Consider the following 27,261-nt stretch of genomic DNA (forward strand, 5'->3'; position numbering starts at 1 on the left):
TGGGACCATCAGGGGCAGCAGGAGGCAAGTCCCATCAGCACTTTTAACTGGGCCTGCTTTGCAGTGACTCACCTCCCAGACTTCCTGCAACAGACAACTCTAAATAGCTGGGTCCCACCCTCCAGCAAGGGAGACATTCTTGTTGGGGGAAAGCAGGAGGTTACAAGGTGGGTGCCCCACTAGAGCAGCCCAGGGAGACCCAAAGAGAGGAGCTGCTGCCTATACAGCAAGGGGGGGAGGGGGCGCGTGGGTTTAGCACGTTTTGTTTACAGGCGTTTGTTATTAAGGAAATTGCTGTCAGTCAAGGTAATTCTAGCCCAGATGAGCAATAAATATGCTCCCAGCTAATCGTACGGGGATTTTATTGGCACTCTGGGGGCAGAGGTTCCTTTACCCTGCCCCCACACCCCCACCCCTCAAAGCAAAACCCTGCTCCCAGCTGTTTCCCCCCAGCAACGTGAGGGACTCGGGGCGGACTTAGAAAGTGCGCTCTAAGTGAAAACTGGAGGAGTCTGGGCAAGGGTCAGAAGTGGCTCCCCGGTCCTATGGAGGCAGGGAATGATCAAATGACCTGAAATAAACCCTGGGCGACCTGATGGATCAAGACAAGCGCGAGCTCTCCCGGGCCTGCACCGCATGCAGGGGCGGTCACCTGGCCCGCAGGCTCCCCTGCTCGAGGAGACCGCGTCCCGGGCCAGGAGGAATGTCTCGAGGAGTGAGCCGGTTCGCAGGAGTCGGTTCCAGCGTGTGCGAGTTACGGCGGCGAGCCCTCAGGGATACCGCCGGCAAGCCCCGGCTTGCAGCGAGGGGAGCCGGCCCCGGGAGAGCGGAGTCGCAGCGAGCCCGTGTGCGCGCCCGCGCGCGCACCCCGCCACTGCGCAGGGGGAGGGGAGCTCGCGGCAGCCACTCAGAGGAACGGTAGTGAAGCCTCGGAACAACTTTAACTGTCAATCAGACTTAATGGGGTATTAAAAAAAAATGGGGGGAAAAAGGGCCGCCCTTTCGCTCCCAGCCAGCCGCGGCTGCCCCGGGAGCGAATGGATAGGACGGCGCAGACCAGGGCGTCCGATCCACGCGCGCTCCGCACCCGGGCCCTCTCCAAGTTGGAAAGGACAAAAAGAAGGCAATAAATGCTAACAAGGGAGAGAGAGGGAGCCGGATCGAGCGGCAACTCCCAGCCTCTGCTGGAAGAGAGAGGGAGGGAGGGAGCCGAAGAGAGCGGGCGCGCGCGAGGGCGAGCCATGCACGTAAAGAAACTGACACCCGGACCCCCCACTTCTCCTGCACGTTGCTGGCAATCAGATCGCGTTTAAGCAATTTCCTGAGCCCAAGAATAGCAATGAGTCGGGAGACTTTCGCGGGCTGAAATTGGGAGCTCCAAGCACTTTTCCCCCCCACTTTTTTTTTTTTCCCTGGATAAGGGGGGAGGCGCTCCAATTTGGAAACAGCTTTTTTTTTTTTTTTTTAAATCTTGCACTTTGAAACCGCGGGACTGTAGCAGGGTGCGCGCGTGTGGTTGGTGCCTTTTTTTTTTTTTTTTCTTCCCCTGCCTAAACTCCTCTGTCAGCCTGTAAACATTACCTGAGAATTCCCCAGCCGAAACGGCTGCTGGGGCACGAAAGTTCTTGTTAGAACTTTCCACCTCCGGCTTCCCCTCCACCCCTCTTACTGTCCCAACCTTCTGAGACGCTTTTTCTCCTCCCGAGGATTTATCTCACCCACCCACCCACACCTCCCCCCCCCCCGCCCTTTTTCTCACCCGGTGCTTGCTTTGCATTTGGGAAGAGGTGATTTCAAGAGTGGCCAGGTGGGACGCCTCTCTGCCCCTTATTCGGTGTATTTATTATTGTTTGGGGGTGTTTTCTTTTTTAAGTCCTGTTTTGTGCGGTCCGGGGAGTTTCGCCCCCCCACCCCTGCCCGGCTCCGCGGCGCGGAGGATGGTGTGGAAATGGCTGGGCGCGCTGGTGGTGTTCCCTCTGCAGATGATCTATCTGGTGGTGAAGGCTGCCGTCGGACTGGTGCTGCCCGCCAAGCTGCGGGACCTGTCTCGGGAGAACGTCCTTATCACCGGCGGCGGGAGAGGCATCGGGCGCCAGCTCGCTCGCGAGTTCGCGGAACGCGGCGCCAGAAAGGTACCGGGACACCGCGACTCCAGGGGATGGGGGCCAAAGGCTAGGGGGACCGCGGGGACAGGGGTGCGCCCACCTGCTGCCGCTGCCGGAACCCGCGCCCAGGGTCTGAAAGTCGCCCGCCACCCTACTTCTCTGCGCCACCCGTGAGTGCTGAGCTAGTCAGTTTCACCTTGTACATTTCCCGGGCACCCGACTGTCTTTTTTGGCAGGTCCGGAACTGACCCGCTCCTCTGGGATCTGTGGCTGGCTGTTCACCCCCAGCCCGAAACTTAGCAGACCCCCCCGCTTTCCGACATTCCTCCCTCCCAGAGGAAGGTGTCGTGTTTTCCCTCTCGTCTTTCCCTCTTTTGCCGCCACCCTGGGGAGTGAAGGGTGTGTGCGCTCCTGGGTAGAGCTGGGAGCCGCCTGTTAGCTGGCGCTTCATGTTTTCCTTGGCAACCCGCTTCCCAGCCCCAACCTGGGCGGCTGCAGCTCTGGAGGCAAGAAAAGAGGGGATACTTGGTTTGGGTTTGAAAAGGAAAAAACGGTGGTGGATGTCTAGCCTAGCCTGATAGGCGCTCGGAGGCCCAGGTGTTTGGAAATCTGGAAAGAGGGGACAAGGGTAACCAGCAGCTGATAAAGAGCCCTTGTTCTCACTTCCATGCTGCCTCCGCCCGACCCCCCCAATACAGCCCCAGAGGGGATCCCTCCCCACTAAGGGGCGAGGTGGTGCAACCCCACCTCCCCAGCACCCAAGCTCTGCCTTTAACTTTTTGGTAGACCCAGCACCTCTTCCCCCACTTATCCCAGACCTGGTGCCCAAGAGTGTGGAGGGTGAGCCAGCTGTCACCCAGCTCCGACCCAAGCCGGGCTGACTCACCCAGTGACTAGAGCAATAGAGAGAGAGATTTGAGGCTGGCTGTCTCCAGCCAGCCCTGTGAAGAGGAAGAGCAAAAACAGGGAATTAGATTGAAATTTAAACTGTTGTGAGCGAGGGGGTGAAAGGGCCAGCAAAGCCAGCTGATCTGACAGGGAGCCACATACCTAGGGGATTAAGTAAATATGTACTGTAGAAAACCAAACCTGCATGTAATTCCAGGTTGCTTTTGTTTTGTTAAATACTGCCCTGAGATTTACAATCCCTCCGGGGTGGCTCTGACTGGGACTGAACTTTGGAGCGTGAACCATCAGCCAAAGCCGATTGCCGATTAACTCTTCCTTCCCCAGGCGGTGTCTAGGGGTGGGGGGTGCGGGGGGAGCAGCTGTACGTTGGCGGCTATCAAGGCCGAGCTAGCTGGGGTCGGCTGTCCTGGGCTCCTGCTTCTCCTTGGGTGGTTTGGACAGCTGCTTGACCTTGCAGTTGGAAGGGGAGTTTGGAAGTGTTTTTAACCCTTGGACACACGGAAAAAGGAGAAGCAGAAGTTCTTCTCAGCAGTTTCGTTTCCTTGAGGTGATGCCCCCTTTGTGGAGGCGTGGCGGATGAGGGTGCCCTTGCAGAAGGATGCAGGGTTTGGGACAATCGCATGTGATTGTCATTCCTTAGCGGTCTGCATCCCACAGAAACTTTCTTCTGACTCTTCCAGCTGGCCCAAGTCCTGGGTCTCTTTCACTGCTCTTGTAACTGGCTGCAGTAGGCATATGAAGAACTCTTTCAGTCAATCTGGAAAAACTTGACTGACTATAAACAAGCCTCAATTGAAAGAAGTATATGGCATTGGGGGGTGGAGGGGGTAGAGCGGCACCCTGTGAGTCCCTTCACTGGGAACCATGCCCCACCTAACTTGGAATAGATATCTTCTTCCAAAGAATAAATCCAGGGCCAATGAGAAATATGTCTTAAATCGGTATCTGGTCACCAGAAACAGGAACCATGGGGCCTCTGGAACTTCCAGTGCCATTCACCCTAGGTTCAGTGCTCGGACCAGTCAGGACGCCCAAGAGCCCTCCCTATAACTCATCATCATCTGACCAATTACTGGGGCTACTTTTTGATGAGCTTTGCGCTTGCTGTCACAGTGGGGAATTTGAAATCAAGGTTTCTTGCCTGAGTCCGTCTGGGGCCCCGTGAGAGGACCTTGGGACAACTCCCAGAGCTGGGAGCGTTTGGGGGCTGGTGGGCTTGGGGACAAAGGGCCGGCCGTGTGTTGTGGAGTGGGGACTTTGGAGGAGATGGCTGAGAGAGTTGTGTGGATGGTGGGCTCAGGGTGGTCCTGGAGCAGCTGGAGAGAGCTGGGGAGCATGACACCAGCTGCAGCCTGCAGCAGTGTTAGACAGGTGACCTTGGTGGACGGGGCTGACTCTCCTCCCCTTGGTGGAAGTGCAGGATGGACCTGAGGGGAAAGGCCCCCTAAAGAGAAAGAAGGGAGGAGAACCAGAGTCTTTGCAAATAGCAGGGGTCCAAGAGAGTTTACTCTTGGGGGGAGTGACAACCCAGTTTCCCATAACGACCTCGAGTCAAACAGGATTTGGCACTATTTGTGAGCAGTAGTGCACCTTAGGCTGCAAAGGTGACCCAAATGAGGGTTTTTCTTAAAGGAACACAAAGGTGCCAGGAGTTGGAAATTTCCTTACCCGGAGATAACTCTGCTTAGCCACCATGTACAAGGTTAACCCGGGAAGGGCCAGTCATGCTCATTGCCCACTACAATCCTTTTAGATTTTCTGTGTCCTCCTGGATTTCCTTCCACGAAAGCATTCATAGAGCTTGGGCTTACCCCATCCCCAACAAGGCTCCTGGCAGGCTAGTGGCAGGCCCAGCCTCCAGTGCTTGACCTTGACGTGGTTTTAGCAGCAGTCCCCTGGAGGAGAGAGTGAACTGTTTGTTTGGAAGTATTTGCAGGGGCTGTTCCAGCCTCTGGTCCAGTAAGAGGCAAGTGGCTGGATTAGAGCCCTGAGCCGTGACTGTAGGACCATAGAGGCAGGGGCAACACACCAGGGCCCAATCCCTCCATGGAGAAGGGGTAGAGCCGGGACTCGGGGACCCATTGCAGGGAGCCAGTATAAGAACTGGCTCTGAGTCGCACCTGCTTTGCTATTATTGAATTTACAGTCCATGGGTCTGTAGCCCTGCTCCTAAAGCAGCTTGCCAGGAATTAGCCCTTCACGTAGATTTGTGAATCCTGTTCTCCATCACATCCATTCAGCAAATCCCATATCCTTCCCACCCTGGCACTGGGGCAGGCTGAGGCGCAACTATCCCTTGACAACCATCTCTGAGAGACCTAGTCCAGCAAACCTACCTGAGATGCCTGTCAGGTGTTCGATGCAGCTCTGGGCCTGGAGAGGGGCAGGGACATGGCCAGGTGCTTACAGTCAAGGCACAAATTATAGTGTGTATTAGTTTCCTGTGGCCGCCGTAACAAATGACCACTAACTTGGTGGCTTGCAGCAATAGAAATGTATTCTCTGACAGTTCTGGAGGCCAGAAATCTGAAACCAAGGTGTTGGCAGGGCCCCACTCCCTCCGAAGACTCTACGGGAGGATGCTTGCTTGCCCCTTCCAACTCCTGGTGACTCCTGGCTGGCGTCCCTAGGCTTGTGGCAGTGTCACTCCTATCTCTGCCTCCACCTGCACGTGGCTGTCTTCTCTGTCTCTGTGTGTCTGTGCATCCTCTCATCTTCTCATAAGGACACCAGTCATTGGATTTAGAGCCCACGCTAAATCCAGTATGACCTCATCTTGAGATCCTTAACTAATTACATCTCCAAAGATCCTATTTCCAAATAAGGTCACATTCTGAGGTCCCAGGTAGACATGAATTTGGGGTGGGGGGAATGCTAAGCAGAAGCAGCCCAGAGCTATTAGTCTATAACAAGGGAGCATGGAAGGCTTCATGAAGGAGGTGGCATTTGAGTGAGGCTTAGAGAAGGTCAAGAGTTTCAACCAGAAGGGATGGGGGAAGGGTAACCCAGGTTCAAGAAACCACCGATCAAAGACTGTATACCTGGCTGAAACTGGGGAAGGGAGGTAGAAGGCAATGAAAGGAAAGGTGGTAGAGCGGATTAGGTATTAGGAGAAGTAAGCAGCTTGTATCTCAGACTCTGAGTTAGGCCAGTACTGATGAGAATAGGAAAAAGGAGAAAGAAGGGAGAAGGGTCCAGACGGGTAATCTTGGGCCCCAGAGTCATCAGGCCAAAATAGCTGCATTAAACAATTGATGTGTCATGAAAGTCACAAAGCCGGGATGACATGGGAGACAGCAGTGGCTCACCTCCCCCATCCTCACCCTGAATGCAGCCTTTGCTGGGACCGTTTAGGAAAAGTACTAGGTTCTCTTTTTATTTATTTATTTATTTTTGGCTACTTTGGTTCTTTGTTGCTGTGCGCGGGCTTTCTCTAGTTGCGGTGAGTGGGGGCTACTCTTCGTTGCGGTGTGCGGACTTCTCTTTGCGGTGGCTTCTCTTGTTGTGGAGCATGGGCTCTAGGCGCGTGGGCTCAGTAGTTGTGGCTCGCGGGCTGTAGAGTGCAGGCTCATTAGTTGTGGCGCACAGGCTTAGTTGCTCCACGGCATGTGGGATCTTCCCGGTCCAGGGCTCAAACCCATGTCCCCTGCATTGGCAGGCGGATTCTTAACCACTGTGCCACCAGGGAAGCCCCAGGCTCTCATTTGATGCAGCCTGGGAGCAGGAAAGTAGGCTACCTGTCCTACCCGAGGCATCTAGGAAAATTCTTTCAGCTTGCAGCATCTGGTCCTTGGATTTCAAACAATGGGCTTTACAATTTGGACCCGTCACCTGAATAGACAAACACCTCCCTTTTACTGCCCCACCTACTTCCCCTGGGGAACAAAGGTGCCCACATCTTGGGCCACGCCCCCTGTGGCCTGGCTCACCTGGGTTCTAGACCTGACTTTGCTAAAACCCTGGAAAAGTGGCTCCCTTCTCTAGGCTGCTGCTAAGAAGCACACCCATAAGGTGAGAGGGGATGCAATGACCCCTAAGATCCTGGCATGCTCTAAAATTCTCATGTTATGGCTCAGCCATCCCAGGAAAGCAACCGAGTGCCAGGGTCTCTGCAAAAGATATTTGTCCTCATCACTGCAGATCTCAGCCTTTCTTGCTGCATATCAGATCCCACTGAATGGCAAAGCAGCAACTCAGAGTTGGAAAATGTGCCCTCAGTCTGTAGGAGGCCCCACACCCATTACTAAACTCCCTTAACAGGCACCAGGTAACCGGCCACTGGGATTTATTTCAACTCTTGCAGAAGATGTAAGTGTTTTCAACTTGTAGCTTTCAAGGGAACAAAGGGCCCAAGTTTTCCAATTAGCATGTCAAGCGGAACTTCCAGTGTTTATCCTAAAATCAGAGAATGCTCCCTAGATCTAGAAATACTGACCCTGAGTCAGGAAGTCCATTGTCCGTCCACCTGCCCATCTGTTCTTTCTCGTGTAGACTCCCAAGCTCTTCTGAATTTTCTGCTTTTCAGAGCCTGGGCCGTGGGTTTATCCCTGCACAGAGCCCTTCCGATTTCTTTATCAAGATAGTTACTTTCTCCGTCCCATCTCCAATTGGTGATTTGTTGAGAAAATGATTCTCATCACTTTGAGAAAATGACCTCTGTCGTACTGAGGAGAAGGGAGCAGTTAGCCATCCTTCCCCCCCACCCCCACCAGGAGAGAGATCTAGTTGTTGCAGTCATTACAACTTCTCCCTGGAGGCCTTATCCCAACCTGCTACCCTCAAAATCCCACTTAGTTCTGGGTTCGAGTGCAGGAAGAATTCCAGACCCAACCTGCTGTCTGTATCCTCAGGCAGAAACACGACCACACCTAGGATGTTGTAAGACTTTCTCCTAGCTGCCTTCGGAAGACACAATTTAAAAAATACACCAAGTATATAAGATATCTGAAAGGGAAACATTTGAAACGTATTATTCGTATGAACCACGAAGGTCAGGAAAGAGTTGAAGCCAAATGAAAAAGAGACAGGCAAATCTGTTTAGATGCTAGCATCCCCAAATGCACGCTCGTCTGCTGTGGGGTGAGTGAGCTCCCTTAAAATGAGTGCTGTCTTAAGAGTTCTGGATTCTCAGAAAGAGAGTGCCAAATATCAGAACAGTTTAGCAAATGAGTGGTTGGTGGGAACTCATTCATGTATACAACAAATCTATGGCGCACCCTCTGTATTCTAGGCGCAGAGATGCAGCAGCGAGCAGCGAGGCAACAGTCCGCACCCACGGGGAGCCTGACAGTTTGGTGAGGGAGACAGATAATAAACAGGGTACAGAAAATAGCCCGTTAGATCGCAGTAAGGATCTAAGTGCTAAGCAGAAAACAAACGAGGCAAAGTAGACAAAAAGGGCTTCCCTGGTGGCGCAGTGGTTGGGAGTCCGCCTGCCGATGCAGGGGACACGAGTTCGTGCCCCGGTCTGGGAAGATCCCACATGCCGCGGAGCGGCCGGGCCCGTGAGCCATGGCCGCTGAGCCTGCGCGTCCGGAGCCTGTGCTGCGCAACGGGAGAGGGCACAGCAGTGAGAGGCCCGCGTACCGCAAAAAAAAAAAAAAAAGTAGACAAAAGAAGACCTGGCAGGAATGGAGGGAGCAGTGTGCCAGGCAGAGGGAAGAGTGAGGGTCTCAGAGGGAAGGATGTCCCTGGGGAACTTCAAGGAGGCCAATGTGGCTGGAGCAGAGGGGGCGAGAGGAAGAGGGCGGCAGTGTGGGGAGCAGGGCAGCGGGGAGCAAAGCAGGGCAGATGGGGCCCAGCAATCTCTAGAACCGGCTGTGGCTTTGGCTCCAAGTGAAGCTGGGAGGTGTGGGAAGGTTCTGAGAAGGGAAGTGACATGATCTAACCTAAGTCTTGGCAGGATCACCCTGGTGGGGGTGGGGAGGAACGCAGGGGGGTCAGGCCAGAGGCAGGAGAGGGATTAGGGGCAGCTCCCCTGAGATCATGGTACCAGACTCGCTGGGCGTCCTTCTGAGAGTGTTCCAAAGCTCGGGGCCTGCCCTCAGCTTTGCACTTGGATTTTTGTTTTTTGGGTTTCTTTTGGCCGTGGCGTGGCATACGGGATCTTTGATCCCCGACCAGGGATCGAACCCATGCCCCCTGCAATGGAAGCACAATCCTAACCACTGGACGGCCAGGGAATTCCCCTGCACTTGGATTTTAGAAGACACTGCCCATCTCCTCTGACATCTTGAGTCAAATGGAAGTGTGTGGGCTGAAGGGGGGTCTGGGTAGGCTGGTGTACCCCTAGAGAGGTGGGTGCGAGGCATCCGGGACCCAGGCCTCGGAGTCTGCTGGGGAGACCCGCGCTCAGCAAGTTGCGATCTGTTCTTGCTGACAGTTGTGATGCTGTGATCTGGTCCCCGGGTGAAAAATGTCCACCAACTTGAGGGTGACATGGCTCTGGGGGAATTGTGACTATGTCAGATTCATTCATCGATTCAGCCAGCTAGGCTTGAAGCTGCCGCAGGGAACCACATAAACAAGGGTCTCTCTGATGGCATTTACATTCTGGTGCGATGACTGTCTCCAGATAAAGCCCCTGACACTTTGGAAAGGGGAGTGAGCTCCAACAAGATGACTTTAGTGGTAACAGAGATGAACTTCCTCTAGAAAGCAAATAAAAGCAACTGTATCGGTGCCCAGAGCAAGGGAGACACTTTTTGGTCCCACTTTGTCCAAGGAGCTTGAGTGCATTGTGGTCAGTGTTGGTCAACATTTTGAGAGGGTCCTTGAGCAACTGGAGGGCGCCCAGGGAGCAGGCTCCGGATGACAAGGACGAGAAGCCACGACTTATGTGGGACGGCAAATCCATGAGCGTTTGCTTGACCGCTTCAGGTGCTGGAGATGGTGTTGGCCACCTTCCAGGTGGACGGAGGGCCACGTGAGACTGCGGCCCTGCCCCAGGAGCAGCTTCCCACTCTCCGGAGCTTTTCTGCAGTCAGCAGGCTGAAGTGAGGGGGCTGTGGATTCTTGCATCAGAAGAGATTGGGTTCTGGATGACCACCCGGGTCCCTTCCACCCCTTAGATTTTGTGAATCATCATTGCCCACGTAATAGCAGTGAGGACAGTTACCCGGACAGAGTCAGGGGCCGGGAGGAAGAGAGGCCACCGGCATCCATCAACCAATGCTTAAAAACTAAAAGAAGACATCTCTGCTCAGCCTGACCTCAGCGGGGTCCTTCAGTGACTGGGTCGTTCCTTTGCCCGGGTTTTTCAGGGTGTTGGAGAGAGGAGATGAGGAAGAGGAAGAGGGAGGGTGCAGGCCAGGCCCATGTTCACATCCTTCATTTTGACCGTCACTCATGACTTAGACCCGAACTGGATGCTGACAGCGTCCTTGGGCTCCTCCTACAACACGTGACATCGGTCCATACCCTACATGACTGTGGTAGCCTACAGGACTGCACAGTACTTTCTCACATTCATTGTCTTGCCCAGGCCCAGAGGCAGATGTGATCAGCAGCCCCGTTGCTTTTATTTTTTTTTCCAATTAAAAAAAAGTTTTTTTAATTTGTGTACAATTTTTATAGGTTACTTTCCATTTACAGTTATTACAAAATGTTGGCTACCTCCCCCATGTTGTACAGTACATCCTTGAGCCTATCTTCTGCCCACTGGCTTGTACCTCCCGTATTCCCTACCCCTATATTGCCCCTCCCTCCCCACTGGTAACCACTAGTTTGTTCTCTATATCTGTGAATCTGCTTTTTTGTTATATTCACTAGTTTGTTGTATTTTTTTAGATTCCACACATAAGTGATATCATACAGTATTTGTCTTTCCCTGACTTACTTCACTTAGCGTAATGCCCTCCAAGTCCATCCATGTTGCTGCAAATGGCAAAATTTCATTCTTTTTTATGGCTGAGTAGTATTCCACTGTGTATACACTACATCTTCTTTATCCATTCATCTGTTGATGGACACTTAGGTTGCTTCCATATCTTGGCAATTGTAAATAATGCTGCTATGATCATTGGGGTGCACGTACCTTTTCAAATTAGTGTTTGTGGGTTTTTTCCGACATATACCCAGCAGTGGAATTGCGGAGTGACGCGGTAGTTCTATTTGTAGTTTTTTGAGAAACCTCCGTCCTGTTTTCCACAATGGTGATCAGCAGCCCATCTCTAAGATGCAAGTGAAGTGAGTTGCCCAGGATGCTTGCCCTAAGGCAGATTTTGAACCAAGGATTTTAGCTTCAAAACTAGGCCCTTTCCCCCTGGGTCAAATAATAACAGCTTGGCCTGGCCTACCCCACTCAGGGTTATGGAGAGGTCAAGAGACAAGCTGTTTAATAATGGAAACTACCTCGTACACAGAGGGTTCTGGAAAGGGGACTGGTGAGCGGTCCAAGCGTCAACAGGATGTAGTTAAGTTTGCCTTCACCAAAACATTTTTTTAAGCACTGAACAGCAGTATTTGCATACAATGAGTGGGATACTTGCCAAAAGATTAAGGTAGTCATTGGTTATCAGGGTTTGCTTTGAACAACTAACTGATAAGCAGGAAAACAGCACAGTTGTATTTCATTCATTTACAACCAGGGTGGCACCTCTAGCTGGAAGCCAGCTTTGAGGAGTGAGTGGGTTCCCGCTCCTTCCAGCTAAACCTGAGGTCACCAAGCCGGATCCTCCCAAGTGACCGACAGCTTTGAAAATTCAGAGAAGGGGGAGATCGCTGTAAATTAAGGAAATCTTAGAAGACTTCTTGAAGGAGGTGGCAACTGAAGGCTTTGCAGTAAGTCTTCATCTTTTACTGGTTGTGGAGCCATTTGAGGATGTCTCAAGAAGAATGCACAAAGAGGCAAATTTTTATACTTTTAAGGGGTCCTTGGACCCACCCCCCGATGCCTATCCCAGACGTCAGGTTAAGAAGCTTTGGACTAGATCCAACCAAAACCCATCCAACTCCTTTAGACTCAGATTCAGGGCCCAGGACTGGAGCTTATGTAAGAGGCAGGAGACTCTGGGGTCCTGCAACCCAAAGCCAGGGTCAAGCCAGAGTGAACAGTACAGATTTGTGGCCAACGAGCGTCCGCCTGGCAAAGGCCACTGGGCCCAAGCCTTCCTGATTCTGTTGGCCGCACCCTGCTTTGGGGAATTCGATCTTGAATTCCCTCTTCGGTGGCCTTTCAGGGAAGTAGCTAGAAAAGCATTTTGAGCAATGAACCATGAGATTATTCTGTCCACACCGAAGCATACTCCTAGAAAGTGTTTACAGATAACTGTCTCCCGTCTGCCTGTCATTCTTCTACAGACCTCTGGCCCACCTGAGCCCCAGCAGCCCCAAGGCAGACCCCAACACCAGCTGAGGTTCTAGGGCCAAGTATTCAAACTGGGTTCCAGAGCACCCAAGGGATTCCAAGAAGGTGGGACCCCATAGGAGGTGGAGCCGATAGGGTTCCTAGGGGCCCTCACCTCCATTTAACTAGATCAGCTTCACTCAGGTCTCGTAGCTTAGAATTCTGTGTAAGATTTTTGTGTGCATTTTGAAAGAATGCCATTACTTCAAGGAGAAGAAAAACAATAAGGCTTGAAAGTAACATGTTCTAGGAAATTACTTAGGACACACTCCTCTCCTCAGCTGCTCTTCACGGGACTCGTTGGGTCTTCAACTTTGGGCTCTTTACTCCAAGGTGAAGAAGCTCGTGGACAGAAGTGTCCTCCTCCTAGCCTGTGCCTTCACCCCTCAGGAGAGGCTTCCCCACTTCTACCCCAGGCTTGTGGAAGCCCAGGCGCTGCTCAGCCCTCAGCCAGGCCCCCTCCGCCACCACTAGGCAACCCCTGAGCTAGAAGCCCTAATTACTCAAGCAGGACTGAGACAGCCTCCCAAAGGGCACCCGGCCCCAATTCAGCTCCCAGTCCTGGGATGAAGGTGACTTGGCCATCCCAGCCCCAAAGCCAGGGCTGGCCCGTGGGCAGCGTCACAGCCGCTGAAGTCTTTCAAGTAGTAGAGACCAGCCCACTGGCTAGAGCACTCTTGCAATTCATAATGCCAGCCAGGGCTGCTGGGAGCCAGTTCCTAATCCCTTAAATCCTAAAAGGCCTCCCAGCAAGCTGCTGTGTGACCTTGGACAAATAGCCATCTCTCTGGGCTTCCCCCGTCTGAAAAACGAAAGTATGAGGATTCAGTGAAATAACTTCCCTAAACCTCCTAGCTCAGCACCAGAGCATCTGCAAGAAATGATGACTCCTTCCTGTCGGGGTCAGGGTGGGGAGTACAGTGGACACCCTCCAGCCCTGGCTCCGCACCTTTTGCTCTTGGGCCAGGTGCTCTGCTGTGCACAGGGGCAAAAGGCAAAGAACCCGCTGGCCAGAGTCACCCTGGTTCTGGGATTCTGCAGGAAAAGGAGGATTCTGCCCCTGCCCCAGAAGTCCTTGGGAACTTTAGCTCTTGACCCTTTCTAGAAATCAGTAAGAAGGAATCACTCTCCGCACAGGGAGGGCTCAGAGCCTGGCATCTTCCCTCCCACTGGAGGCCGATGGCCCCTTGCCTCATGGACAGGGGCTGGTCCAATGCAGGCCTTTCTCCAGCCCAGGCACGGAGGCTGGCCAAGACCAGGGCCTCTGCTGTGGTCCCGGCTGCCCACTCCCCAGACAACCACCCAGCTTCCCCATTAGTCATTTTCATCTCTGTGTCCAAGTAGCTCAGTTGGTCAGGGTTGGGCTGTGGTGAGGCCGGAGTCATGGGTTACCATGGCAACTCCCCATGCTTGTGGCTGCCTGTTGCCGTGTGTCCTCCAAAAGACTGAGATCCTTGGGAGGAAGGGGCGTGTCCTCTCACTCACCAAGTGTCCTAGCACCTGGCACAGTAGATGGCACACAGTAGGTGCTTAATAAGTGTTTGTTGCCTGAGTGAAGGCATGACTGATCCATCAGAGCTGGTTAGAGCCCGCACCGACGGAGCACCTTCTGACGCTCTGCCAGCGCTTGACGTGTCACAAAGTCATTTATTTCCCACAGTGAGCTCCGGTGTGAGTACTATTATCGTCCTCTTTTTACTGGTCAAGCTTCTGAGGGTCAATAACAAGGTCACACAGCTTGTGAATGACCAAGTGGGATTTGAACCCAGGGCGACTGCTCTTGAACCAGTGAGTTTCGTTGCCTCTCAGTTAATCATCCTACAGGACAGAATACATCATGTTGACAGCCCCGAGCAGCGTCAGTGCAGCGCCTGCTTTTAGCTGCCGGCAGTCTAAATGGGTCAAACAACATTAAGCACAGCACTCACCCCCAGGGGTGAGTCCGGAGGTGTCCTTCAGCTTGGTTTATTGACTCGGGTGACCAGAAGGTCCCTGGGTAGGTCTAACTCCAGGCCTGGCTCCCGGTGTCGTCAGGACTCAGTGTCCCCTTAGGCAGGCACTCCCTGTGGTGGGGCTGCTCGCGTCTGCCCCATGATGCCTTAAACCCCAAGCTCCCAGTCAAGTGGGGAGCGGGCAGACCCGTGTCCTCCCCCCAGCATTTCCGGAGGCTCCAGGAATTGAGTCTCCCTGGCTGTGACTGGGTTGCGCTGAAGCAGTCACTGGCAGTGGTGCAGTCACCGGCTGGCTGGCTGTGGGTCTCAGGCCTGACTCTGAGCCAGGAGTGAACCGGCTCCAGCCAAGCCACAGTGTGTGAAAATGGCAAGGTGGGCTTCTGTGGGGGAAATTGGGCTGCTATTACCAAGGAGCAAGGGGGTCAGGAGCAGACGTATAAGTACTCCTTCTTGTAGAGGGACCAATCCAGTTTGTCATCTCAGGCACAAATTTCCAGGAGCTCCAGGCCTCTCTTAGCCGGTCCTCCCAGGTCTAGTCCTGCAGACCTTATCAGGTCATTTACTGACACCAACTAAAAAGACAGAATAGACTTTTTCCGGCTTGAGCCGGAAGCTGTTTGCCCTTAGGGAGTTTGTACTTCAAAGAGGCAACTTGAGCAGCCACTTAAGGTGGTCCAGCAGGTTGTCAACAGACTTTCTTTGTAACTTTTTCCAGAAGATTTAAGGCCACTGGATAGGAGAGTAAAGGAAGCCCCTCTGCTAGCTCACTGTTAATACTGATGCTTCCCTGGGGGTGAGAAGCCAGCTCTCTGATGCAGGGTCCTTCCAAGGTGGGAGGAAGAGTCTCTGGGTGCCTCTAGAGCTCCGAGGGCCTGGGGGACACAGTCAAGCCCAGCTGGCCAGCCCAGCATGCTCTGACCTCTCACAGGCCCTGTAGCAGGTCATCATGGGGAGCTGGGACCAGCGTGACCACAAAGGGTAGTGTGACCTTCCTGCAGGCAGGCAGTCCTGCCAGACACACCCCCATGCAGTCAGGCCACCCTTGGCTCCCACATGCCATGTCCTCATGTCTCACGTGGCAAAGGGGGCAGTCTCGCCTCACCTCTCCAGGCCACTTCCCTGTGAACCCGCAGCAGAAGTGGTGGGGGCCCTCCAGGCCCACCAGGAGCATGGGGAAGTGTGGGCTGGGAACACTGTGTGCCCTCAGGGCTCACGCCTCTTTGGCTGGCTGACCAGTTGTCCTGGTTTGGGGGCCACCTCTTGAGCCTTCATGTTGGCAGGTGTGTGTGTGTTTGTGTGTGTATGTACGTGTGCGTGCGTGTGTGTGTGTGCACCCATGTTTAGTTTTATTTCTTTCTTAAGGAGCCAGTATACAATTGTGATTCAGATTTTGAGCTCAGGAATCAACAAACCAAAATTCCTATGCTGGCTCTTCCACTCACTTGCTGAGTGGCCCTAGGCAAGTTACTAGACCTCTCTGAGCCTCAGATTCCTCATCTGTAAAATGGGATCTCAGTGAGATACTGTATGGAAAGTCCTGGCCATGCTGGTGAGGCTATGGATCGTGTTTGACGGTCCACTGCAACCCCTCTCGTGCACTCTCTGCAAAAGCCTCTGGGGCATATCTTTATGACAGAGAGCTTGTTTTAAGTGATGCCGATAGGTTAGTGCGGGGAGGGGCGCTGTGCCACTGAGAACCCAGACTTTGAAGAGACAGACTCAGGTTTGAGTCCCAGCCCTCCACCTCTCTGCCCAAGCTTTCCGTGGCTGCCTTAATACACACCACACACTCAATGGCTTAAAACAGCACACGTTTATTCTCTCACAGTTCTGGAGGTCGGATGTCCAACACGGTCTCACTGGGCTAAAATCAAGGTGTCAGGGTTATGTTCCCTCTGGAGGCTCTAGGGGAGAATCCATTTCCTTGCCCTTCCCAGCTTCTGGAGGCGCCTACATTCCTTGGCTTGTGGCCCCTTCCTCCATCCTCAAAGCCAGGAGCATTGCATCACCCTGACCTGGCTTCCATGGTCACATCTCCCTCTCTCTTCTGTCTCCTTCTGCCACTTCTCAGGCCCCTTGTTATTATACTGGGCTCACCTAGATAATCCAGTACAGTCTTTCTATTTTAAAGTCAGTTGATTAGCAAATTTATTCCATCTGCAACCTTAAATCCTCTTTCCCATGTAAGTTAACATAGTCACAGGTTCTGGGGATTAGGACATGGGTGTCCCGGGGGAGGCCATTATTCTGCTAGCCACACTCTCAGCCTCAGTCTTCTCATCTATAATGTGACAATGCCAGTCCCAACCTCCCAAGGCCATTGGGAGGATTCCAGAAGACTGTCGAACATGCCAGCCAGGGGCTCAGAAAACGCTGGTTGGATCTGCCCTGAACACCTGCTGAATGCAAAACTGTGTTCCAGGTGCCACCCAGAGTCACCAGGCATGGAAGATGTCACAGTCCCTGCCACAGAGCGGCTGGCATTGTGGCTAGGGCAGTAGAGTGTCTTCCGTAGGGTTTGTCCTTGGAGAGCAAAACAGAACAGGGGACTTGAATTAACCCCACACTGGGTTGGAAGCTGCTCCACAGAAAAGAAAACTCTGGGTCATCCCGGAAGCCTTCCTTTGGGGGTAGATTTGACAGTACAGAAAGGTGTGCAGGGGGCTCTCCTAGGTCATAGGGCCAAGGTAGGCATTGCAGGAGAAAAACACACAGCGTTCCAGGTCCCATCTTCGGTCTAGCTGGGAAAAAGGACCCATGGCTCTCGGTGACACTGCAGTGTGGTGGTACTCTAATGGAGCGGGATGCAGTTCTGAGCACAGGGCAGGGTTCCCAGTCAGTCTGTGCCACTGTTAATAAAGCTCTTCCTACACACTAAGTGATTTCCAGGGACAATCTGATGTGCTCCTTGGAGCAAACCAGTGAGGGAGGAACTATAACTGTCCCCATTTGAAAAATGAGAAAACTAAGGCTCACAGAGGTTAAATACTTGCCTAACAGCACACACAGTCGTGGGATCTGAATCCGGGCAGTCCGGCTTCTGCGGAAGGAAGGCTGGCAATGGCTAGGACCAGGGTCTAAGGTGAGGCATCAACAATGAGGTGGAGGCCACAGAAGGAGAACATTCCAGGCAGAGGGGAAGAGCACATCTGGAAAATGGGAGATGAGAGATCCTGGCCTGGCCAGAACAGAAGTGTGAGCGGAGAATGGTGGGAGATGGGCAGGGCAGGGCAGAGCTCATAGAGCTTGGTGGCCATCGGGTGGAATTGGGACTTGATTAGAAGGGCGCTAGGGAGAGGCTTCCCTGGTGGCGCAGTGGTTGAGAGTCCGCCTGCCGATGCAGGGGACGCGGGTTCGTGCCCCGGTCCGAGAAGATCCCACATGCCGCGGAGCGGCTGGGCCCGTGAGCCATGGCCGCTGAGCCTGCACGTCCGAAGCCTGTGCTCCGCAACGGGAGAGGCCACAACAGTGAGAGGCCCGCATACCGCAAAAAAAAAAAAAAGAGCGCTAGGGAGCCACAGAAGGGTTTCTACAGGGTGCATGACCAGACTGGGTTAACGGCAGGTGAGGGAAGCCAGAATTTCCAGCAAAATTCTCTCATGTTGGAGGGCTGAGGCATTCTCTGAGGACCGCTGAAATCCATTATTCTGCAGGGCTGGTGCTAAAGGGAAACCCCGCCTCGCCTGGCTTCCTGGGCCGAGGCCCATGTGGCTTTGCTCTCAGCATCCTGGCCTTTGCAGGATGTGCTGACCAGGTCATTTCCCGTTGCAATGTCCTGTCACTTCCCCTGAATCCCCCAGCCCTCCGGGCCCAGATCCCCAGCCTGATAGTACGACGCCAGCCAGCCGGAAGGGTCAACCCCATACCGTTTGACCTTCGTCCAGCAGAGATTAAACTGATTCCTAATTAATAGCCTGTAGGATAAGACAGTTACCTTGGTACAGCCTGCAAGTAATTTGAAGCTTGTCTTCAGGAGGCCGGTCCATAAATAATGCTTAATTGGCTGAAGGTTTCCCTGGGACACACCAGCTCAAGGGCCTCTGAACTTCAGGTTGGGGTGGGAAGGGGATGCTGAAAGAGTTACCCCCATAAAAACAGCTGTCTTTCTTTACCCAAAACAACAGCTATATTCTCACCTTCGCCAGCAGCTCCCAGAAATGGTGCCAGGGTCCCAGCTCAGCCGCTTCCTGGCTGTGCCCTTGACATTTCCAGGACCTCAGTGCCTCATCTCTAAAGTGGGCCACAGCTCAGGTCCACAGCCCCTTGAGGACTTGCCTAAATGTATATGGGTCGAATTAAGGGGGGAAAAAGGATTTTAGAGCTTTCTGGATGTTGGAAGTGAGGCTAAGGGGTTGCGGGCCTCACTATAGCACCTTTGAGAAGCCCCTGAATAAATGCTGACCGTGGCAATGACCGTTACACGGCCACTGTTGCACTTAAATCTAATATGCCTCTGTATTGCTTTTTGCATGGGTCCCCTGGGTGCACAGACAGCCCTTAACTAGCTAGCTGTTGTCAGCTGTCTGTCTGGGATGTGTTGTCCATTCTACAGCAGGGAGTGGCTTGGTTGGCGTGAGCTTCCTGCAGCCCAGGGAAGGCGTGGAAGGCCCGAGAGCCCACGTGTTGTCCCCCACCCTGGGTACTGCTACTAAGCACTTTCTGTGTATGACCGCCCTGCCCAGCTTCCTGGGTGTGCGACCCAAGCTGTCACACACGACCCCTCGCTCAGAAGCGCCCTGTACGTGTCAATGCCCTGCTGTCACCATTGTGAAATTCTCAATAATTTTTCAACTAGCGGCCACACATTTTCCTTTGTCACGGGCCCAGCGAGGGATGTGGCTGGTCCTCGTGACAGCCATACTGCCTGGGTTGTCAACTTTATCCCTCCCAAGATCCTCTCCAGGGATGTTATCATCCATTTCACGGGGGAGGCAAAATGATTTCATTCATTCACTCACATATTCCCCAGGCAGCTGATGACCGAGCCAAGTGCTGGGAACACATGGTGAGCCGACATTCTAGAGTGTGTGTGCACTGGGGGAAGGGGACACACAATAAACAAGCAAACAAAGAACAAAATTTCAGATGGTGACACAATGTTGGAAAGAAAAGAAAACAGGGTGATGTGAGGGAGAGGGACTTAAATATTAACTTCAGTGAAAGAGAAGCTGGCATGGGCTCTGGTGTTATAAGCTGGGTTCTTGGGGTGCTTTTTAAAGATCTGGGGTCATTCTAGGTTCCCCAACTCCTAAAAGGACTTGAGTTAGTGGGATCCAAGTAGGGGAGCCAATGTAGGGGCTCCTGGGGCCCCGGGGACTAATTTACCCATATGTTCCCATAGCCCCAGCTTCTCACAGTAAACACAGAAGGCTGAGTTTGGGGGGCTGGGCGGGGAAGGAGAGGGCTGGCCCCGACTTCTCTGAGTGCCTCCAAGTTCTCACAGGCCAGGCCCCTGCACCTGAGGCTTCTAACCAGCCCTGGCAGCCTGGTGAGGGTTTCTTGTACTTTTGACCTTCCCCACACCAGCAGAGGGAAGCCAGTTTCAAACCTCCCCACTTCCCCGGTGGGAGATGGTGAAGCCCAGAGATGCCAAGTGACTCATGCAAAAGTCACACAGCAAATCAACTCCAGAGCAGAGTGCTGGTCGGCCTGGCCCCGGTCAGGCGGACTTCCATTCCCAAGGGGCGGTTCAGAGCCTGGGGCTGCCAAGGGTAGGCAGGCCAGGGCCGCTCTGGGAGCTCTCTGGAAGAAATAGTAGCCCCCTGCCCTGTGGAGTGGGGGAGTGGGCAGCCACCGGGACACGTTGGCATCCGCTTCCACCTGAAAAAAGGGCCTTCAGCGCCCCTGGCTTCGCTGAAGACGAATGAGTTTCCCAGAAAGCCCAGTGCAAAGGCAAGCACTTCCCCAGTCTGTTGGGCAGAAAAGCCCAAAGCTGACCCCAGAGGCCCGACTCTCGGGTTTGGGGGCCCCCTGGGGAGGCAGGGGATGGGGTGCCTAGTGGAGAGGCTGACCCCGGATGAGTGGAAGCTGCCAGGCTCCAGGGATGCTCTGGAGGAGGGAGGCCGCGCTCCAGCTGGGCCGGTGCCTGCCCGGGGGGCGGCGGAGGCGGCGGCGGGAAGGTTCACGCTGCGGCCAGCAGACTGGCTGCGTGTTGCAATGTCTGGTGGCGTTTGCAGCATCCTGTCCGTGTGTGCAGCTGGGGTAACCTCGGGCCGGCGCGGAGGAGCGTGTGTGGCTCTCAGGCCGCGCGGCCTGGAGGCTGCTGGCACCTTGCATCTCATTTACAGCTCCGGGTTCAGCCGCAGGTCAGCGGCGCGGGTGACATCACGGCGTTTGTTTACCGCTCGGCCGGAGGGAGGAAGCGCGGGCGGTCCCCGCAGAGGGAGGGGACCCTTTCCCCCCGCCGCCCCCCCCACGCCCGACCCCAACCTGGCCCCGCCCCGCCGCCCCTGCGGCCTCCCCATCCTCGCCCGCCCCCAGCCCCACTCTCCTCCCCGCTGCCCCTTCCCCTTCTTCATCCCCAGCCCCACCTCCAACACGACGCCCCTCCTCACCCTCCAAAGACCCCACCTGTGAAGCCCCTGCTCCTCCCGGCACCTCCGGCCACAGCCCCGCCCACACCCTCCCCATCTACACCCACCACCCCCACCCTTCCCCTACCCCTTCCACCCCTTTCCTGTCCGCCCAATGGGAACCCGGCCCAATCCCCACACGGGACTCCAGCCCAGTCCCACCCCAGCCCCTGTCGGGACCACCGCAGGACCCCACCCGCCGCCCGCCCGTCCCTGGGCCCATTTTCAGAAGGACTTCCTGGAGCCTCCTGCCAGATCCATTGGTTTCCCCCGGCGACGACTCCTGCCACCCCCTCACCCCATCATGTGAGCGGGGACCCGCCTCCCTGCACGGAGCGGGCTGCGATGGCCGGCCACTTTGTTACTGGCAACTGGTGTGTTTACCCGGGCACGCTAGGTGGGTAGCTGGCCTGCTTGGCCCGCATCCAGGCACCCTCCACCTGGAACTCCTTCCTCCCTCACCGCCCCGCCCCTCCCTCCGCTTCGGCTGAGTTTTCTGGAAGCTGAAGGGACCTAAGTCAGGATCTTTCTCTTCGTCCATACCTGGAACTTGCCAAAGCCCGCCTTCCCAGGAGAGGAGGCTCAGGGCCTCAGTTATGGCAACACTGTTCTTCCATTTTCTCAGGCCAAACCCTTTAGGGCCCTCTTGGCACCCCTCTTCCTCTGAATCCATCCTCCTCCATCACCTCCCCCCAAGTGCCCCAGCCCCATTCACCTCCACCTATCACATCGGTCACCTGTGGGTGCGGCAGCAGCTCCTCAAGGGCCCTCGTCCACCTCCCTGGTTCCCGCCCCCATTCCAAACCCCCAGTGCTGCGATCAGAGCTCGTTCCAGAATCCAAGTAGAGCTGTCCTTCGTCTGTTCACAGCCCTCCGAAGGACTTGCACCTCACTGGGAAGAGAATTCAAAGCGCACCACCCCCACCACCACCCCCATGGCTACAGCCCCTAACCTCACGTCTCCTACTCAGCTCTTCCACTTGGCCTCCTTGCTGTCCCCTGAACACACCAAACTCATTCCTACCCCCGGGCCTTTGCACTGGCTGTTCCCTCTGCCTGGAATGCTCCTTCCCCAGATGTCTGCATGGCTTCCTCCTTCACTTCCCTTAAGTCTCTACCCAAATCAGAGAGGTTTTCCCTGTCCCCCATCCCCATCTAAATATCACTCCCGCCACACAATCACTCTGTCCAGCCTCCCCACAAAGCTTCGTGTTCCTTCCATGCACTTTTGGCCACCTTTACATATTATATGGTCAATCGTCTATTGTCCGTTGGCCCCCATCTTCCCCATACACACATGAAAGCAAACTCCAGGAGAGTGGGATGAATTTATTTCCTGTTGTATCCCGGGGCCTCCAACAGTGTCTGGCAATCCAGTCACCACCCAATAAATTACTCCTTGAATGAGTGAGTGAATGAACAAATGAGTGAATGAGGCAGGACAGGGAGTAGTGAGAGAGCTTGGCTTTGGAGTCCAGGTTCAAGTGTTGCTTTGGGGTCTGGGTTCAAGACCACTTTGGGCCATGGCTGTGGTCCAGGTGAGGGATGATGGGGGCTGGGCCCAGAGTGGTAGCAGTGGAGGAGGTGACGGAACCAAGGGTGCTCCTGGCATACGCCCAGCTACTCAGCCCGTCTGAGCACGGGACTTACGGTCCCGTTTCTCAGGATGGTAATACTGAAGGCCTGCACCAGGCTGGAGAGTGGTCTGCAAATGCTGCCTGTCCTCTCCCCTCCTCGGTAGCCCCACCTCAAGGTCACCTGGAGTTCGCCATCAGAGGTCAAGAGGGAGGAACTGGGGCAATGGTCAGGGGGCTTCAGCTGGTGACTCTGGCCCGAATTGCCCCACCCCTGTGTTTTGCCAAAGGCGGTCTGAGGACAGACAGGGAGAGGCACAGCCCTTGAGTTTCTGGCTGGAAGTGAGAAGTTGTTCTGCCTTCCCATAGAGTCAGGCTTCGAGACGGTTTCCTTGGAGGGTTTTTCCAGCGGTCTTAGAACCAGAAATGTTCCCAAGAATCACACTAAAGATGAGATGGGATTAGATGAGTTGCCACACTTGGTTCTGTGAGCTGTAGCTCTGGCAGGTAGTGGTATTAGGTTTTGAGGGGGTGCCCTCTGTCCTCGGGGACATGAGGCGTTCATCACAGAGGGAGACATGTCTCAGCGACTGAAAAAGAAGAGATCTGGGAAGTTCAAAAAGCAGGGACACGCACACGGATGTTTATAGCAGCTTTATTCCTAATCGCCAAAACTTGCAACCAAAAAGTCCTTCAGAGGCTTCCCTGGTGACACAGTGGTTGAGAGTCCGCCTGCCGATGCAGGGGACATGGGTTCGTGCCCCGGTCCAGGAAGATCCCACATGCCGCAGAGCGGCTGGGCCCGTGAGCCATGGCCGCTGAGCCTGCGCGTCCGGAGCCTGTGCTCCGCAACGGGAGAGGCCACAGCAGTGAGAGGTCCACGTACCGCAAAAAAAAAAAAAAAAAAGTCCTTCAGTAGGGGAATGGACAAATAAACTGTGGAACATTCAGACAATGGGATAATATTCAGCACTGAAAAGAAATGAACCATCAAGCCGTGAAAAGACTCAGAAGAACCTTAAATGCATATTACTAAGTGAAAGAAGCCAGTCTGAAAAGGCTACATCCTGGATGATTCCAACTATATGCCATTCTAGAAAAGGCCAAACTATGGAAACAGTAAGAAGATCAGTGGTTGCCAGGGGCCGGAGGAAAGGAGGGAGACCCTAGAGGATCTCTAGGGCAGTGGAACTACTCTCCCCGATACTACAGTGGTGGATACATGTCATTATACATTTGCCAAAACCCGTAGAAGGTACAACAGCAAAAGTGAACCCTAATGTAAACCATGGACTTTGGGTGATAATGATGTGTCAGCGTAGGTTCATCAGCTGTAACCCATGTACCATTCTGGAGAGGGCTGTCGATAGTGGGGAGGCTGTGCATGTGGCAGTGGTAGGAGTTCAGTGGAAACTCTCTGTACCTTCTGCTCACAATTGCTATAATTTAAAACTGCTCTAAAAAACAAAAACTATTAATAAAAAATTATTTTTAAGAAGCAGGGGTAGTGTTGGGGAGAGAATATCTGTGGGGGTCGGGAGGACTTTACACAAAGGCCTCTCAGGTAAAGAGACATTTGAGCAGAACCTGTAAGAAGAGAGGGTGTGGGGAGGGGGCCACTTGGGCAAAGAGGACAGAGAACAGCTGGTGTGAAGGCCCTGAGGTAGAAGTCGGCTGGGTGGTTATGCAGGCAAGGAGACCAATGTGGTGGAGACCAGTCAGCCCTGGGAGGGGAAGAGCTGAGGGGGCAGAGAGACAGGAGCACGTTGGAGCAGGACAGGCTTGTGGTCATAGTAAACACTGTCAATTTCGCTCTGGGTGAGACGGGAGCCACTGGGAGTTGTAAGCAGAGTGACAAGGTCTGACTTACGTTCTAGAAGGATCTCTCTGGCTACTTTGTTGAGAATAGACCGAGGCAGGGGCACTGGGGCAAAGGTCAAAGCTGGGAGACCACTTTGGGCCATGGCTGTGGTCCAGGTGAGGGATGATGGGGGCTGGGCCCAGAGTGGTAGCTAACACTCTTGATCACAGCCCTTTGCTCTTTAGGACGGAAAGGAGGTGAAGGAGGTGACGGAACCAAGGGTGCTCCTGGCATACGCCCAACCACCAGCCCTGGGCGCCATGCCAACCTGCGCTCTAAAGGCCACCGGTATCCTGGCAGTGGGGCGAGGGTCATCACTGTCACCCATTCAGCAAATACTCAGTCAGCAAGACCAGGCACTGTACCAGGACAGGGTGGCGTCTTTCCTTCTTTCCGCAGGATGTGGACGCCTCGCTGTGCAGTCCTCGTCCCATGGCATGTGGGACACCCGTGCAATGAATGGATCCATCCTTTTACAGGGTCCCTTTGATCCTGCAGGTGAAGGACAGAGGCGGAGGGCACAGGATGGGGCATCAGACCACGCAGGTTGGAGTACCAGCTCTGCCACCTACCAGCTGAGTAACTTTGGGTATATCGGATAGCCCCCTGTGCCTCGGTTTTCTCGAGTATGAAAAGGGTACAGTATCCCCCTCCTAGAGCTGCCAGAGGACGAGGTGAGAGACCGCAGCAGGTGCTGAGCTCAGTGCAGGCAGGTAGCGAGCCCTCGTGCTCATCCCCGTGCCTCCTAAGGGACCAGCTGGACGGTGGCCGGAAGTCTCTGCCGGCCCCAGGCTGTGGTCAGCGACTTGTGGGAAGAGGACACCGCTGGGCAATCTAATTTGAGGAGCTTCAAAACAATCCTCTCCAACAGCTGAGCCAGCAGTAGCCAGAACATTCTCTGCAGGCCCGGGCAGGGGACGAGCCTGTGCGATCCGACCACGCGGCTCCATGGGAGGCCCTGCCTGCCGCTCAGCGGTGCAGGAGCCGGAGAGGAAGGCTGGCTCTGGCCTACGTCCCTAAGAGAGAGGCCCTGTGGTGACCCGCTGAGGTCACGGCTCAACAGCGGGACACAGGTAATGAACCTGAGGCTGCTCAAAGGGCAGGGTGCAGACAGGGGTCTGGAAACAGGGCTCCCAGGAGAAAAGGCAGAAAGGAAGTCCAGGAAGGAGACAGCTGGAGATGGTACCCGATCTCTGTCATCAGTTGCCTTTTGGAAGAAGAAAGGCTGATGGCTTGTTGGGGATGTGGGAGTGATAGGCCAGCACTCCCAATGGGTGAGAGCTAGAGGCATCCAACCCGGGTTCATTCGTAGGAAAAAAAAAAAAAACTTCCGTCCTAAAGAGCAAAGGGCTGTGATCAAGAGCGTTAGCATTCAAACTTCATTCTTTTTTTTTTTTTTTTTTAGCAGCAGAATCTTTGTAGAAATGACTACTATAGAAGCCCAATGAGAGTGCCACTGCCTGGATGATGGAGGATGGAGAGCCGGCTTGGGACCCTGTCTACCAAGCCCCCCACCCCTCGGCAGCCCCTGAAGCTCCTCACTAGAGCCCCCAGGGTCCCCAGAGCTCAGCGTGAAAACCTCTCCTAAGAAATCCTCCTAGTGGGTGACCCGCGGCCTGCTTTGCAGCTGGACGCTTTTGACGCTGGTCTCCTCCTTCCTGGGTTGGGGGTGTGAACAAAGGAGGGTCCTCTAAATCTGGTGGAAGGATGGGAATGGGGAGCTCTCTAAGATTCTGGGGTTCAACCCCGGTCAAGGCTGTGTCCACAGGTGAGGCAAAGAAGCCCCAGCTGGGGTCTTCCAGGCATCCATCCCCCCCGTGACTCCAGTTTTGTGGAGGATGGCGGGATCTTCTGTGAGCAAGTGGTGATCTATTTCTGTTCCTGGGTTAATAATAATAGTAGAAGTAGTAGTAATAATAAAAATAATAGCTAGCATTTGTCATGTCCTTTCCTCATCCTCCCAACCACCCTTCCAAGTGGTTGCTTCATAACCTTAATTTATAGAGAGGTTATGTGAGTTTTCCAAGTTTGTGTAAGTGGTAGATCAGAGAACTGAACCAAGGCTATCTGGCTCCGGAGCCCATGTTCTAGGCTACTCTGCTCAAGAGAGAGAGAGGTCTCTTTTTGGAAATGGACAGGGATGTGAAAGAGGAGAAAGCTCAAAATGTAACTTATCCTATAGGCATACCTACTGAGAGTGTGTATATCAGTGTTTCAAATAGGACCTGCCCGCCCACAGGTGTGTCCACTCAGCCTCTCCTTGCTGGCGACCTGCTGTGTATCACACGCTCGGTTTTGCTGTTCGCTTGTTCTCATCTGGCCACAGGATAGATTTTTATTCACACCCTCCTGCTGGAGGTGCTGGAGGTGCTGGGCGTGGAGAGCTATGTGCCCTCCAAATTGTGACTTTCCCGCCCCTCCCCACCCTGCCGTGCTTTGGGGTCTGCTGGGTATTTTCTTTCCATCTGAGAAGCCAGCTGAACACCGCTCTGCTCCAAAACATGGGGCCCGTGGGACATGCCTGCCAAAGACCTGCCCAGGGACTTAGATCTTTCCAGGGCTGCCAATCATAAACAGATGCTCCTCCTGGGACCCACCCGGAGGCCACCCAGCTCATGTCCCTGGTGGGACCATGCGCCACAGCTGAACTCCAGCAATGAACGCCAAGGCCAAGCATTTGTGTGAGCCCCTCTGGGTGAGGGAGGCAAGGCCGGGTGGAGGAGAGGCGCTCGCTGTTCTTCGATCAGCAGATTTTTCTCGAGGTCTCCTGGGACCAGTGCCATGAGACAATGCTTGTTGGCTTTTACTCTGTACCCGGCCCATGCTGGATGCTGAGGTCAGGAGATGACTGACTCGCTGGAGGACCTCCCGAGCCTGTGGAGGAGCTTGTTCACAAATAGGCCCGGCACACTCACATCTGTGCACTAGTGGCGGGACAAACA

General features: G+C 54.2%; 1 protein-coding gene and 1 long non-coding RNA gene across 10 annotated transcripts in view; both read left to right on the top strand.

Moving 5' to 3' along the window:
• The first annotated feature begins 1,034 nt into the window (after positions 1-1,034).
• DHRS3 (dehydrogenase/reductase 3) overlaps positions 1,035-27,261 on the top strand; it is a 41,044-nt gene continuing 14,817 nt past the window's right edge. For 2 of the 9 annotated variants that reach the window (XM_060141393.1, XM_060141395.1), the window contains exons 1-2: positions 1,038-1,247; positions 1,983-2,132. In XM_060141393.1, coding sequence (XP_059997376.1) covers positions 1,131-1,247; positions 1,983-2,132 — 267 coding nt within the window. In that variant the 5' untranslated portion in view covers positions 1,038-1,130. Of the gene's footprint in view, positions 1,248-1,309; positions 1,516-1,556; positions 2,133-27,261 lie in introns of those variants that run through there. The other 7 variants (XM_060141388.1, XM_060141391.1, XM_060141389.1 and 4 more) reach the window with 7 other exon arrangements.
• LOC132515219 (uncharacterized) lies at positions 24,974-26,254 on the top strand. Its single transcript, XR_009539086.1, has 2 exons — positions 24,974-25,392; positions 25,725-26,254. It is a non-coding gene; the product is annotated as an uncharacterized LOC132515219 (long non-coding RNA).

Source organism: Lagenorhynchus albirostris, chromosome 2 (genome assembly GCF_949774975.1).
Source record: "Lagenorhynchus albirostris chromosome 2, mLagAlb1.1, whole genome shotgun sequence".
NCBI lineage: Eukaryota > Metazoa > Chordata > Mammalia > Artiodactyla > Delphinidae > Lagenorhynchus > Lagenorhynchus albirostris.